Source organism: Oreochromis aureus, unplaced genomic scaffold (genome assembly GCF_013358895.1).
Source record: "Oreochromis aureus strain Israel breed Guangdong unplaced genomic scaffold, ZZ_aureus HiC_scaffold_88, whole genome shotgun sequence".
NCBI lineage: Eukaryota > Metazoa > Chordata > Actinopteri > Cichliformes > Cichlidae > Oreochromis > Oreochromis aureus.
Window position 1 is genome coordinate 10,613 of NW_024108986.1, and position 14,740 is coordinate 25,352.

At 38.2% G+C, this 14,740-nt stretch overlaps 1 protein-coding gene across 1 annotated transcript; it reads right to left on the bottom strand.

The window, feature by feature from the left end:
- Positions 1-4,096: 4,096 nt before the first annotated feature.
- Positions 4,097-5,524, bottom strand: LOC116318616 (nuclear factor 7, brain-like). Its single transcript, XM_031737690.2, has one exon. The coding sequence runs from the start codon at positions 5,522-5,524 to the stop codon at positions 4,097-4,099; it is 1,428 nt and encodes a 475-aa protein (XP_031593550.2).
- Between the last annotated feature and the right edge of the window lie 9,216 nt (positions 5,525-14,740).

The window sequence follows — 14,740 nt, forward strand, 5'->3', positions numbered from 1 at the left end:
GAAACTAGTGTCACTTCTTTCCACAGCTATGGATGGCTAACTTTATGGTCTTTTAGCACCTCTGGAACCTGTCAATTTGTGCCTGATCACCAGGATTGTCCATGTGTGTTGCTAATGTTTGTTTTCCTAAGAGTGCATGTAGAGGATTCAGCAGAGACGGACAAGTAACATGAGAAAGCAACTAAGAGATGCAGTGTTTATGGAATAGTTTAATATGGGGCTCATTAGCTGGCCACTACTGAGCTCCTAGTGTTAAATACATGGAGTGACTTTGCTTAAGGGAAGTCACCGATTACATTAATGTTAACTGAGTACATGGGATGATCCATGTTTGGGGCGGATTATGCCGATAATTGTAGTTTACTGATTTGAGAAAACCTGCACATGATACTTGTCCTGCTGATGCTGAGTGCTTTATTACTCTAAAGATTCAATTGTTTATAAGTGTGAAGGTTGATTTTACTTCCAGATCTTGTTTTCCAGGCCATGATGGTGTGTGTGCAGGCTCCAGGCGGAGCCAGGTTTTGAACAGACTTACTGTGCAAAACACACTAACGTCTTTATTGCAGGGTTACGGAGCTGCTCCAGAGGAGATGCCCTGATGTTGCCTGGGACATGATCTAGCTAACCTTTTTCTTTTAGACAGGAATCTGGTTTGATGAGTTGACTCATGGGAGTGTCCATGCGTCAAGGGAGGGTCCAGAATTATAGAGTTACATGAAACTATCTTTTTATGTTTTCTAAACTATGTTTTTATGATTTTTGTGTGATTAACAGTTCATTTACGGGTATTAAACTTATGTAAAGTGGTGCATCTATGTTCAGATGAGGCTTTGATGGTCCATAGATGAAGCTCACTGAACTAAAGAATGTGGTTTGATGATGATTGACATGCTTTAGGAGTTTCTCCTCCTAGCAAGGAAATACAGGTGCAGCAGTTAGAGTATTGCTGAAAGGAATCTCCTGAGAAATCTTCAGAGGCCCAGTGAGAAGCAAGAACCCATTCCAGGCAGAGCTGACAGTCCAGGCAGTGGTTGAGGTCAAAGGTCGAGCTGTTTGGGGCCCATCATGAGATCAGACTTCGGAGCCACAGCAAGGACCACGAAGCTGCGTTGGAGTGAGAGCTGTGCCAAGGGGCTTTTCAGAGGCCAACAGAAGAGATTGTGGACGACAGATGGGCACCTGAAGGATGAGGGGCGTGCCAAGCTCCAATCGACAGCGCAGAAGGAGTCCAAGGATGGCATCATGATTCTGTGAGAAGCACAGGAACCAGAAGCTATGGTGGTGATGACAGCAGTTTCCTATGAACATCACCTAATGCTGTGTCACTGTACTGTGCATACGATGGCACACTGAAGACTGCTGGGATCATAGCAGCAGTAAGATAACTGGATCCAGCACCCTTTCCACAGAGGATTTTTCCTGCAGAGGATGGACAATGGAGGAGTCATAAATATCCCCCCACAGGACGGAGGCCTGAAGTGAGGTGATGGGGGTTGGCAGAGAGGCCATAAAACTAGAGTGTTGATGAGGTCTGCAGCTTTGAAGATGAGACCCATGTTGACAAGCAATAAAACCACCTGGTATGTTTGACTGTTTATTCTACATACATTTGGACTCTGGTTCTATGGACAGTGATGGGAACATCTGGAAGAGACAATTATGACGCCCTATAGAGCTTAAACCACTCTACAGCGAGACATGCTATTTACATGTCTTGGGGAGGAGCACCACCAAGCTGGAGTGTTTTTGAAGTGTTGCTTTCTTATTTTAACTATTAAAGTAACAATTCATTTGTTTGCTTATGTATAGGATGCATTTTACCATGTATAAGATCACTGTTAACTAAAATGATTTCTGATACATTTGTTAATTATGTACTTTTACAACAATATGAAATGACTGAAATGAATGACATGACAGAGGCCTGTGTATGAATGAGCGCCTGCACTGAAAATGTTAAGCAAGAGGTGCATTACTGAGAATATACTACATAGGAATAATTTGGAGCATAAAAATCACAAAACAGGAGGGAAATGTTAGAGTGAATTGTTAAATGTTTGTCATTTTTATTCTTACCATTTGTACTTTAACTGTGTGTTGAAAGGAATTCTTTTGTTCTCCCCTCCCCAGATTCTCGAGGTTCTGAGTGGGGGGCTGTAGTGTTTTATCACAGGCAACATCCTTGTGAAGGTCTGTTTGATGTGGTAAAACTTCCTGCCCTTTGTATGGCTTCACTGTGTTATCTAGGTGAACCATAGATTGGGTGTGGGAGGTTACCCTCTTTATGACCTAGGATGTTGTTCCTGCTGTGTGACCCTTTTTGGTCAGCAATTCTCACACACACACACACACACACACACACACACACACACACACTTTGCAAAACCACAGGCAAGGTACCCTTTGTGTGTATGTATACATCATATGTTAATGACCCTATGCATATTCAAGTAACCTCAATAAAAGGAGTGCTATGGGGAACCTGGCTGAGAGTCTGATGGAGGTCAAGTAGGTGGAACGACACTTGGCTCCAGGCAGGCCTCCCTCATGCATGAGTAACCCAAAGAACTTTGCCTACTTCGTGTCTTGCTTGCTGTGTTATTACATTGCCTTTAACGTTCCAGCGAATAGGTTTAAGCACAAGAACCTATCAGAGAGTTTCCATTTAAAATAAATTTTAACTAAAAACAAATCCTTGGCTGAATGTCTTTGAAAAGTTGGTTTCAAGCAAAAGATGTAAAAAATGTAATAATTTACAATAATAAACAATTTTATGGCAGTTTTAATTAATCATTAAACATTTCAGTCGGAAATTAAAACAGAAAATGAAACTGAGCCCTGTTTGATTTGCTGAATCACTGAAACTCTGAGAATGAAGTGTAAAAATAAAAATAAAAAAACAGATTAAAACACATCAAACTATAAGAAACGGCTGCTGCATAATAAAACAATTAGAAGATTTTTCATCTAATGAATCAGCCTTAGTTACACTGTTATCTGACTGAAGTGAAGATGTTATAATTTTACCTGTTTAAACATTTTAAGCTGATGATTTGACACAGTTTCATTGTTTCATTGAATTTGGACAACTTTAAAGTTGTCATGCACTAAAACAAAAACAAGGTGCTGGCAAGCAGGATAATAAACATCTTTCATTTGTGTTCTCAGAGGTTTATTGATGAATCTTTCTTTAAAGAAGTGTCACAGGCCACTGTGTAAGGCTGTGCAAGTCCTCAACAGGTCAAACATATAAGAAAATATTTCCACATGAAAAAGGTTATGAGTTCCATGAGAACAACAAAATTAAACTTTTATAATTAATTCAGACTTATGTAAGTTCTTTGACCCTTTACAATAAACCATTTCTGCTGCTGCTATTGAGCAAAATGCTAATCACAGACAAAATATTTTCTGCAAGAATTGGCTAATAAAAAGAAAAGAAAAAAAGGATGTAAATACATGATATGGCCAATTAAGCTTTATCCACTTCAGCTGATACAAACACACTGGAACAAACACGAGCTTTAAATTCATAAATATTCAAATATTATAAACTAAATGCTGCGTTAGCCAGCAACAGACTGGCAACCTGTCCAGGGTGTACCCCGCCTCTGCCCTGTGATAGCTGAAATAGGCTCCACGGCCACGACTCTGGTAAGGATAAGAGGAAGAGAATGAATGAAAGGATATGAAATAAATGTTTCTGTTTCATAAATGAAATGTCTTTTGGTGTCCTTAAAACTCATTTTGTGGTGTTTCAATAACTGAAAAATTAATTTTCTCTATTATTTTTATTCACTGTAATTTGGACAGTTAGGAGTAACATAAATTGTGTCTGATAAAATTAAACTGTTCCAACATATTTTTTCAGCACTCAGTTATTTTTCAGTTATACTATATATGTCAAACAGTCAAGAATAATCTGCACTGATGCATATGGAAAATCTTATTGTTAAACACAAGCACACACACAAATACATACATACATACACATATATATATATATATATATATATATATATATATATATATATATATGTATATATATGTATATAATCACCACACAGACTGTTAGAAAATAATCACTTTAAAGTCAAATCTCAGTCTGACAGATTTTGATATCAGAGGTTTTGGCGTCTCCTGCCTTTCCAATACTGAAATAAGGGAAGAGTTTCTCAGTGAAAGTGTCTCTGTGAGTGTAGATGTGAGTCATGTCTTCAGGGTCATAGAAGGACACCTCCCCCCTGTCATAGTCCAGCTGGACTCTGATCCTCTGGAGACTCTTCTTCACTGTCACAGTCTGATTTGCACCATTAATGTATTTTCCACTGTGGTGCTTTAAACACCAGGTTACATATTTTAATGAAGAAGGAGATTCTCCCTTCCTGTAAACTGACTCTTGAACTAAACCTATATTCCAGGTTGGATAGTCTCCCACCTCCACCTCCCAGCTGTGTTTCCCTGAGCTGAAGCCCTCAGAGCCAAAAACAGTGGCAGTATAAGTATTTCTCTCTGGATTATCAGGAAGCTGCTGCAATATTGCTCCACATCTTACACTGGTCAGGTCATCAGACAGATAGAGACGGGGGTTTGCAGTGTTTGGGTCCAGAATGACAGGACTGAAGTGGACCTTCTCCTTCATCTTCTCCCACACTCTGAAGGACAGGTTGCCCAGGTGTTTGGCCACATCTATCAGTGCTCCTGAGACCAGCTGTGGATCTGACACTGAGCTCTGGGCTCTGGCTCTGCTCTGAGTGTCTTTATAACTGCTGAGGAATGGCACGCTGTGTTTCTGCAGCTCTTCTTCAACAGCAGAGATGCTGTCTGACAGAGAGGAGATCTGCTCCTCAATCATCTTCATCTCTCTGCTGATAGTCCTCCCCTTCTGCTCCTCTTCCTCCCTCAGAGCTGCCAGTCTGGACTCCTCTTCCTCTTTCAGGAACTGCTGGAGCTTGATGAACTCTGCTCTGATCTGCCTCTCTGTGGACAACAGCTGCTTCTTGGAGTGTTGAATCATTTCATTGTATGTTTTCTCCACTTGTTTGTATTTGTTCCTCTTGTCCTGCAGAGACTTTAAGTCAGATTCTAGATGTTTTTTAAGGTCACTGACTGCTTCTTTTACAGGAACCACTTTGTGACTCTGGTGGTGAGGAAAGTCACAGACAGGACACACAGCTCTCTGCTCGTCCACACAGAACAGTTTAGGCTTTTCTTCATGTTTTCTGCACACCACTGTTAGTTTCTTCTCTCTTCTTTCCTTAATCATCTCAGATGATCCAGCTTTCTGTCTCCCAGCAAATGAATCAGCGAGTTCTTTCAGTGTCAAGTTCACATCTGGATAATCCTTTGAATATTTTCTTTTACAAATGGGACAGTTTTGGTTTTTAGCTTGTTCCCAAAATTTTTGCAGGCAGCTTGAACAGAAGTTGTGGTTGCAGCTCAGAGACACAGGATCTCTGAAAGTCTCTGAACACACATGGCAGCTCAGGTAATTTTTGAAAAGTGCAAGTTTGTCAGCCATTTGATCTTGAAGTAGTTTTAACAAATAAGTGTCTCTTGAATCCTCCTGATGCCTGTTGTTTCAGCATAAATCCGACACCCTGTAACGACTTCTCAGTGTAGTTTAGGAGGGTCAAATTTCACTTTAATGTTGCTGCATCACCGTCACAAGTTAAAATGTTACAAGCAGGAAATGCCGGTATTATAACCGCCTCCACCAGAAAGTCCCGTCAGGTGGAGAAAACGTATAAAATGTTGTTTTGCTCAACCAAATAAAACACAAAAATGACACAACAAAAGTGAGGCTTGTGGTGTTTTAATCTTTTAATTAGCTTTAAAAGTTTTGTTTCTCAGCTGCTGTAAGAAGTAACATATCCTGCAAACATGTTAGTGTGACTCTTTATTTCATCTAGTTGAAATGGAGAAGATGATTCAGTGAACATAAAAGCATAGAAAGGCTTTTATCAGGTTTTAGCGCATTGCAGCAACTTCGACCTCATTACCTGTTCACCTGTGCCTCTGTTCTAGCTGCTCACTCTCAGTACCCCTCTGCTACACACTCTGATGAAATAGAAGAAACAACTTTTTAAAGAAAAACTAGTTATGCCTCATGTTAGACAATGTTAACTAACCAGTCGCTATTGTTAGGGACATCGCAGTAGCATGCATCCAGTTGGGATGAGATTTTTCTCGTTTCTCTTTTGAATATTCAACTACTTAAAATTGCTGGCTGTTTTTTTCACCTGTTTTACACAGGACAAGATGGGAAAAAGTTTTAAAAAATGATGCTTTTTCTGCCTAATTACATTAAATAAAGAAAATCTGCCACTTTATCATGTTTTACAACAGCTGAAAGTTTTCATACAGTATTATGATATCATGTTTGGAGGGTTGTATTGGCTGATTTTGACTTCTGGTTTGGTTAAAAAAAACAAAAAAAAACCAAAGCTCCCCTGCTGAAAGTTGCATGTATAGTTGCTTAAAGTTTTTCAGACTTTCAGAGTGAATCTCTGAAAGTCTGAACACATGGCTGTTTAGGAAATGCTCTGCAAGTGCAAATTTATGAGCCATGATTTCCTTTTTCAGCTCTTTTACTAAAAACACTCAATAAATGTGAGTTCTCTTCACCTCATCCCTTATTGTTGTCTAAGAAAGTTCAGTCCTTTTAGCAATCTCACACTTTGTAAGACTTCCTGGTTAATTCATAATTGTAAAACACAATACTATCAGCTTTTATTACTTGGGCTACTGCATAAAGCTGCATAAGATTACCTTTGTACTCCAACTTTCAAGTTTATCATGGAATAAAATGGGACAAGCTGACCAGTGTGTGGAATATAAAAACAACACAGTGAAGACAGAGAAACCAGAAATGCTAACAATAAAAAACCAAACCAAACCAATATGAACTTTTAGATATGGCACATTAATGATACTATGTTTGTCCTGCATCTTCAGTGGAAGACACTTTACACTCTTACATGATTGGTCATCACTGAATTCTAAATTAGAGGAGGTGTAAATGTAAAAGTGTGGTTCTCTGTTTAGCTCTTTAATGGGCTGATGACCTGTCCACGGTGCACCCAACCTCTCACTGTGCGACACCTTTGATAGACTCGAGCTCTTTTGTGAACTTGAGGTGGATACATTATATTATTATTGATAAAACATTTGTAAGGTCAAGAAGCAAACTGATCAAACATGAGATTATCAAACATGCACTGTACTGCCAAAACTATTCACTCGTCTGTCTTCACACACTTATGAACTTGAGTCAGATTCGGTCCACTCTTTCATCTCTTTAAGGAAGGGTTTCCTCAAGGTTTGGGAGTGTGTTTATGGGAATGTTTGGTTATTCTTCCAGTAAGTCACATTATAAAACCTAATCATTTATCTCTGTGCTTTGCAAATAATCTTTTATTATCCAGCTCTGCCACCTTTTAGTTTAATAACTCCCTTTGTGGTGAATTGTAAAACTGAAGTTCTCACAAACTTTCCTTTGGTTTATGCTCTAAATTTATTTAGTAGTACAAATAACAGAATATGTTAAACAGTTCAGTTGTTTGCGTGTCGTTGGTTTGTGCCAGAGATAAACGTAGGTGTCTGGGAGTCAGAATAATGAAGCCACTTTGAAATTGCTGAAAAACCTGCATTTCATTTAATACCATGTTAGGGACATGCTAACATGGTATTATAAAAGGGTATGGAAGGGTGTACACACTTTCCTGCTGAGTTTGTAGCATCAAACACCCATTTTGGTTCATACTGACTGAAATTAAGTCTGTTTGTAAAACTTGTCATACCATGAGCATGTCTCCTTTTCCTAACCACTTTTCCTCAACTTTGATAATGTTTTCATCAAGGTTGAGAAACAGTGAGTAGAATCATTTATAATAACTTAGGAAAAGAGAAGAGGTGTGTGCTGAGAATCTGAATGACCTTCCACCAGAGTCCCCTTAACAATCTGATGTTGAAAGTACATGTGCAGAGGATTAACTACACGATCAACTATTGTGGTAAAGTCCATCTTACTTCACTACAAAGTTTTCTCAAAGGCAGGTTATATAAACCTCCATAAAAATAAATTCATTATTTAAAAAAAATCAATAAATCCATATAGGATCAGCTTTACTGTAAGACCTCAGCTACATCAGAAAATAGAGACTTTCCAGGCTTTCCTGTAGAGTGCCGTGGTTTTTAACCCAATCCAGTTTACTGTCAGTCTGTACTCCGAGGTATTTATACTCCTCCACTATGTCCTCATCGACCATGGATTGAAACAGGAGTCACAAATTTCCTGGTCCTATTAATGTCTACATTTATTTTCTTGGTCTTTGTCACATTGACCTGCAGATTCTGCTCACACCACGTGACAAAGGAGACCACCATTGCTACGTACTCTGTCTCATCACCCCCCACTGATGCATCCAACCAGCAGAGAGTCATTAGAAAAAACTTTGAAAAGATCTGGTAGATCTCTGTGCAGTGGCTAAAATCTGTAATTTACAGCAATTTGTAGTAAATCTGATGCTGAAAAGAAAACTTGGACGGTGATTCGGACGGTTTAGCTGTGTGGCAGACGGGTTACGCACCCAAATGCAGTACATAAACTCAAAAAGCTTGATGGTGTTTTGAGAGGTATCACTAATACCTTTAAATAATACAAGAATAAAGGGAGAGTTGGAGCAAGACAGCCAAAAAGTAGAACACTGAACAAGGGTGCACACAGCCTACAGCAATGATGTAACAATGAACAGAGGAAGACTCAGACAATATAAACACCAGATAATGAGGGAGATGGGGAACAGGTGAAAACAGGCTGAAGACAATTAACCTAATGATAGGGGAGGGAAGTAGATCTAGACATGAGACAAAAAAAAAATCTGTCAAATTAAACCAGGAAGTAACAAATACAGAGTTGGAAGACACAACACACAGCAACTTTAAAGAAAAGGAAACACTGGTGAAGACTGTGAACTGCAAAACTAAAAGCATGACAATAATAATTAAAAAAATGATAAAAAAGCTCTAAATCAATCCACAAAACTCCAAAGCACAAAAGTACCAAACCCTGGGACCATGAGAGTGACAGTTACTACAAGTGTTTGTTCATGTAGAGTGAGAGGGGACGATAATATCAGAATGAGTACTGCCTGTTTCTGCAGTGCAATGAAAGGTGAAAACCAAGGAAGGCTTGACTTTCAGCTCCAGTGTTCATGATTTATTACCACCACTGTGATCCCACCAGGTCTCATTACCATTTAGAGTTAACTGAAAACCTTGAACACTGATTCTTCTGCCCACACTTGGAAAACACACCATTTAAAACTCTTTAATCCAAAAATCCATGATATCGTCTTTGGCCTCTTTTTCTTTTGGGGAGGTACAAAATCATTTGCACTCGTATTTTAGAGTAAGAAAAGATATAAGTTAGGAGTAGTAAATCAAATCATATGATTACCAATGAAAAGTAACAGTTAACAACAAGACTTGAAAGATTTGTTACTGCTGAGGATGATGAGTGTGGAAAACATGTTTTTTTATTTGAAACACTGTGATGCACAAGTACTAACATAAATCTGATATGAATACCACTTTTCACTTGACATGATTGGAACACAATTATAGATTTGTTGAGCTGTATATCTCTTTAATTTTGCAGATATTGATTATTTTAATTACTTATTTCTCAGTAGCTTCATCTATAATACAGCAGTTTGTCTACACTAAGTGACACTTTAAAAACTGTTCAATCTTTTCTTTTAATTCTATTCTTTCTATTCAGTTTAATTCACTTTTATTTATATAACACCAAATCACAACAACAGTTGCCTCAAGGCACAATTATTGTCCTATAATTGTCACTATTCAGCAAAGTTAGGCAGAAAAGTTTGATTTAAAGATCACACATTAATTCTGAGTTGAACTGCAGACTTTTTCCATTTACTTGTGATTGAAGTGAACTGCCAGCAGGGGGAAGCCTTTTATTTCTCTGCTGCTGCACAATATCCTACTGCTCAGTCTTGTTCAGCTTTGCATTACATTTCATTCCACTCTGTAATATTAAGGCTCTGCTGCATTATGATATCAAGATATAAATCATCTTACCATCAGCATTAATGTTTGATGTAAAGGCCTTCACAGAGCTCATCAGCAGGGGTCAAACGTTTAAAGAGGAGTTAATGCATTTTACTATTGACGTATGTGTTGAGTGGTGTTGTTGATGGCTGTGTTGTGAGTTGGAGGTCACATTTCTGTCACACCGGCTGACCTGCAGGAAGTGACTCCTCTGTCATCAGCACTGAGCAGAGAAGTTTGTGTCTGTGCTCGTTAAAACAATAATAATCATAATAACTATTCAGAGAAAATTAGTTTCCACTTAACCACTCGCCATCCTATCTGCACTTTGGACGTGACGTGATAGTTTATAATCTTTAGCTGATATTTCTCTTTGGAGTAAGTATGATTTCTCTAATGAAGCAGTCTTGCAATTTTAAGTTCAACGTATTCCTCTCTTAATGTCTCTTTAATGAGTAGACATAGAGAGAAGGCTCAGTCTGAGGGTTGTAAACTCTCTGAGGCAGAAATAAGCTAAAAGCTCTCATTAATCATGGGTAAAGACCAACAGTGACCATATTATCTGAAAACACTACTCACATTAAGACTCATTTCACTTTTACTTTTGAATTGAATTATGTGAAAATACCTTTCACTGTTGCCTGAAATCAAAAGTGAAAATGTTCTCTGCTATGAATCACTTTTAAGACAAATGAAAAATGGAATAGAAGTACTTGAAACTGACAACACAGAAGAATTTACTGTCACATGTCATGAATTAGATTCTGGTCAAAAAATTAAAAAGAAATCACAAGGCCATACTTAAAAAAAAAATCCATACAATAAGAAAATAAAATAAGAAATTGATAAAATCAGACTTGGATACTGATTGATATCATATTTATTAAGTAAAAGGACTAGATGTTACAATCTCTGATAATGCATTGCTTTTAATGGGAAAATATTGAGGGATGGCTGTTATGAGGAAAGGCAGCCCAGAAACTTCATCAGCGGCACACATCATTGTGTGCCAGCACTTTCGTTCTTTTACCCAAGCTAATCTGCCATTTTTCCTTGGTTAGGTTTAGGGATTTGAGATCTGATCTAAATTATTAAAATATGGGACACATCGTCAGTAGTGGACCTTGGATTCATCGGGTGTTTCGGCCATTATCACTAGACACCCTCATCCAAGGAGGCCCTGCCAGGGTTGATCAGGCCCCGGAGTGTGTCACTGGTTTATGTTAAAATTGTTACTTCTCTTCTTCTTTCTCCTGTTTAATTTTTTTTACGGTTTATTCTACCTATTCACTGCAACTGAAAAATACTTACCTCTTTAACATTTATGGAGCCTGATTTCTTCAAAGGGACAGAAAAGGTGATAGAGAGGAGTAAGACAGGTAAGTAAGATAAGATAGGAGAGAGCAGAGAGGAGAGCTGGAAGGGGGGCACCCAATCTGGCTTCCCACACCTCCCCGCCGGATCGGGCTGTGCGCTCTACCGCCACACTGCCTCCCAGAAAAGGGAAGAAGAGCAGAGGGGAGAAGAGTAGAACATTTTTCATTCCTCCTTTTAGTTTCACTACCATGAGGTTAACTGCACAGTCCCCAGGAGGCCCTGAGCAAGCTGTAGCAGTCAACCAGCAAACCTTCTAATGTTATGTTTGATTGATATCATGTTTAAATATATTACACTGTCGTCTGACAACCTGTATTAAAGTACGATATTTAAAGTACTACTGCTTTTGAAGTTACCAGTCAGAGCCCCCTGTTTATGACAAAGACTTAAAAAGAGAAAAATACTGAAGAACTCTTAAATATGCGTTAAATGAAAGCATGACAGGACAAAAAATACTTTATTTATCCCAGAAGTTGTAAAATTACTGTGTTACAGCAGCCAATGGAACAAAAAAATACAAAAAGGTGAAGAGCTCAATGAATTAAAAGTTAATATGACACAATAAGGAGCTTACATCTAAAGTGAGTACAGGGATTGTGGTGTGAGGTGTAGATTTTCTGTATCTTTGTGTCAGTGAAGCTGAAACAGTTGTTGAAGGAAGTGTTTATCTGCAGGTCCAGTAAGAGGTGCAAAGGATGGTCTGGGTCCATTATCTACAGCAGTTCACCACAGCAGCAGTCATTAGGACGGAAGAATCCAATCAGGTTGTTGACTCAGCAATGATGAATTCTCTCATCAAACCACCTGCACCACTCCCTGTTAAAAAACGATGAACATTCAATTAATGTTCAGATAACTATAAATATTCAGTAACTGCTAGGAATCAAAATATAGCTGCCAAGTTAACAAAGTCAAACCAGAGACATCATGCACCACTTCATGTAATGACAAATTTTGCAAATAGTAATGCATGATGTTGCTCAGGTGTTGATCAGTGTTATGAGAACGTGTGAATGAACTCATGAAGAACATTAATGTAAAAGTGACTTGTGTCTAAATGAATAACATCACTTTAACACACTGAACAAATCTGAAATTTTAGATGAGACAGGAAAATGGTTTAGGAGAGCTCATTCACAAACCATGAAGTTACAATGATGATTCCCATTATTGCAGCTGCAGCCTCCACCTCTCTGAAGCTGCTGCCTCTTGCTCTCCACTCTCTTGAGACAATAAAATAAAAAGACAATAAAAAGATATAAATTACAAAAATAGTGAGCCACATGACAGCCTCAGACTCCTCATTGTTTCCATACAGTGTCTATCTGACCATGTAAAAAGCTTTAAATAACTTTTACTATTAAAACAATAATAAAAGTACATTTAATAGTACAAAAACTAAATATTGTTCTCTTCTTATCTGTGCTGTCATTACTGGTGAAGTCCATCTTATCATATTAATATTAATATTAAAATTATACACGAGAGTCTGCATTTAGCAAGCGATTTTCATTCATTATAGTCAACAGGCAGCATGATGGAGTGGTGGTTAGCAGTGTTGCCTCACAGCAAGAAGGCCCTGAGTTTGCCTCCTCCACCTGGTCTGGGCCTTTCTGTGTGGACTTTTCATGTTTGTGTGGGTTCTCTCCGGCCTTCTTTCCTGCCTCCACTTTATGATAACGAGGTTATTCGTCTCCACCAGATGGCGCTGCTAGGCTGTCGTTCAGCTACTCACATTTTCTGTGTGAGTAGTTGCCTTCAATGCAAAAACAAAAAACGAAAACAAGTAAAACATTTTGACTTCTCATGTCTTACTTTATCCAAGAATGTGAAGTGTTTGGTATGTTACTTATTGAGGAACAATCCACTCAGTAGAGGTGAGCAGATCGATCCAAATACTGATCGTATCGATACCAACTCTGGTATTGCTATGGGATCAAGTCTACCATGATAGGATTGATGCTTTGTTTCTATCCCCACATATTTGTATTAAATTCATACATTTTTTGGAGATTAAAATTATACCTCAAACATGCACAATAAAAAATGTCAAACAACAGAAGTTGACTCAAAGACCGTTAGAGACAGGCACATTTACATTCCAGGTCTCCAAAAACCCAGTTTCAAAATACTTGAAAAGCTGGAAGGTGTGTTCTGTTGTGTTAACCAAAATCACAGTGAGTTAGTGGCCACTATTTGCAAACTGATGATGAGCCATCTGTTAAGTCATGACATACTGCTCCCCCCAACATAAGCTGCCTACATAGGTTAAAAGTATTAGTATTGGCATCAGCAATACTGACCCTGTATTTGCTCAGTATCAGATCAATATAAAAATCTGCAGTCTCACACAGAACTAGCAATCAGCTGATTGTCCCTAAACCAGTTTTACAAGATTTATTTTTTCAGTTGCAACAGGAAACATTTTCTGCCAACATGTCAGCAGGATTGTGTCTGTGACTAAAGACGACTCAGTGAACAAACACGCAAAAGGTTAAAAATTCCTGTTCTGTAAAGAGTTTGCTGAGATTTTTCCTCTTGGGAATGTTTTAGTATTTTCTGTTTTTTAGTAAATGTGTTTTTAAATTCTATTGAGTGACCAAATGTGTTAAAAAAGAATCAAATATTATAAATTTTGACACTCATCTGACATCTCTGCAACTCTCTCTCCACAAACGTCTCTTCTCTGTCAGAGTGCTCATTGACAGCTGCAGTGTTTTTGTTTACTTTTTTGTTAATGCAGATATTTCAATAAGGAGAGATGATTAGATGGAACTGAAGATGATTTATTGATATAAGAATTCAGTTATGCTATTTTGTGATTAGACTACGATGGCCCGTCACAGCAGAATGAAGTCCCAGCTGTGACAGGAACCAGGGGCAATGTCTTGTGTCCTCCATGTGTTGGTATGATGAAATGAGTCATGCTAGATAAGTTTATAAATATACATGACTGTAACTAATGAGTCTAATGTGTTGTTAGAGTGAGAAGTCACTAACTTTGAAGCAGATCTGAGTTCAGACATTCAGCATTAACCAAACTGCTCTGGTGAGTTTGTATTGATGCACATTCATTTTAGTGCTGTACTCCTCGTCCTCAAGTAATTTTAGAATAATTTGAAACAACAATCTACACATTATAACAACATTCTAACATTATGTCACTGTGACATCTTATCCTAAAAATCAAAAAGAAATCACACATTTTCTACTCATCAAATCTTCACTATTTTCCCCAAAGCATATCCTTTATTCCCACAATTTCCCTCTAAATTTGGTGTAC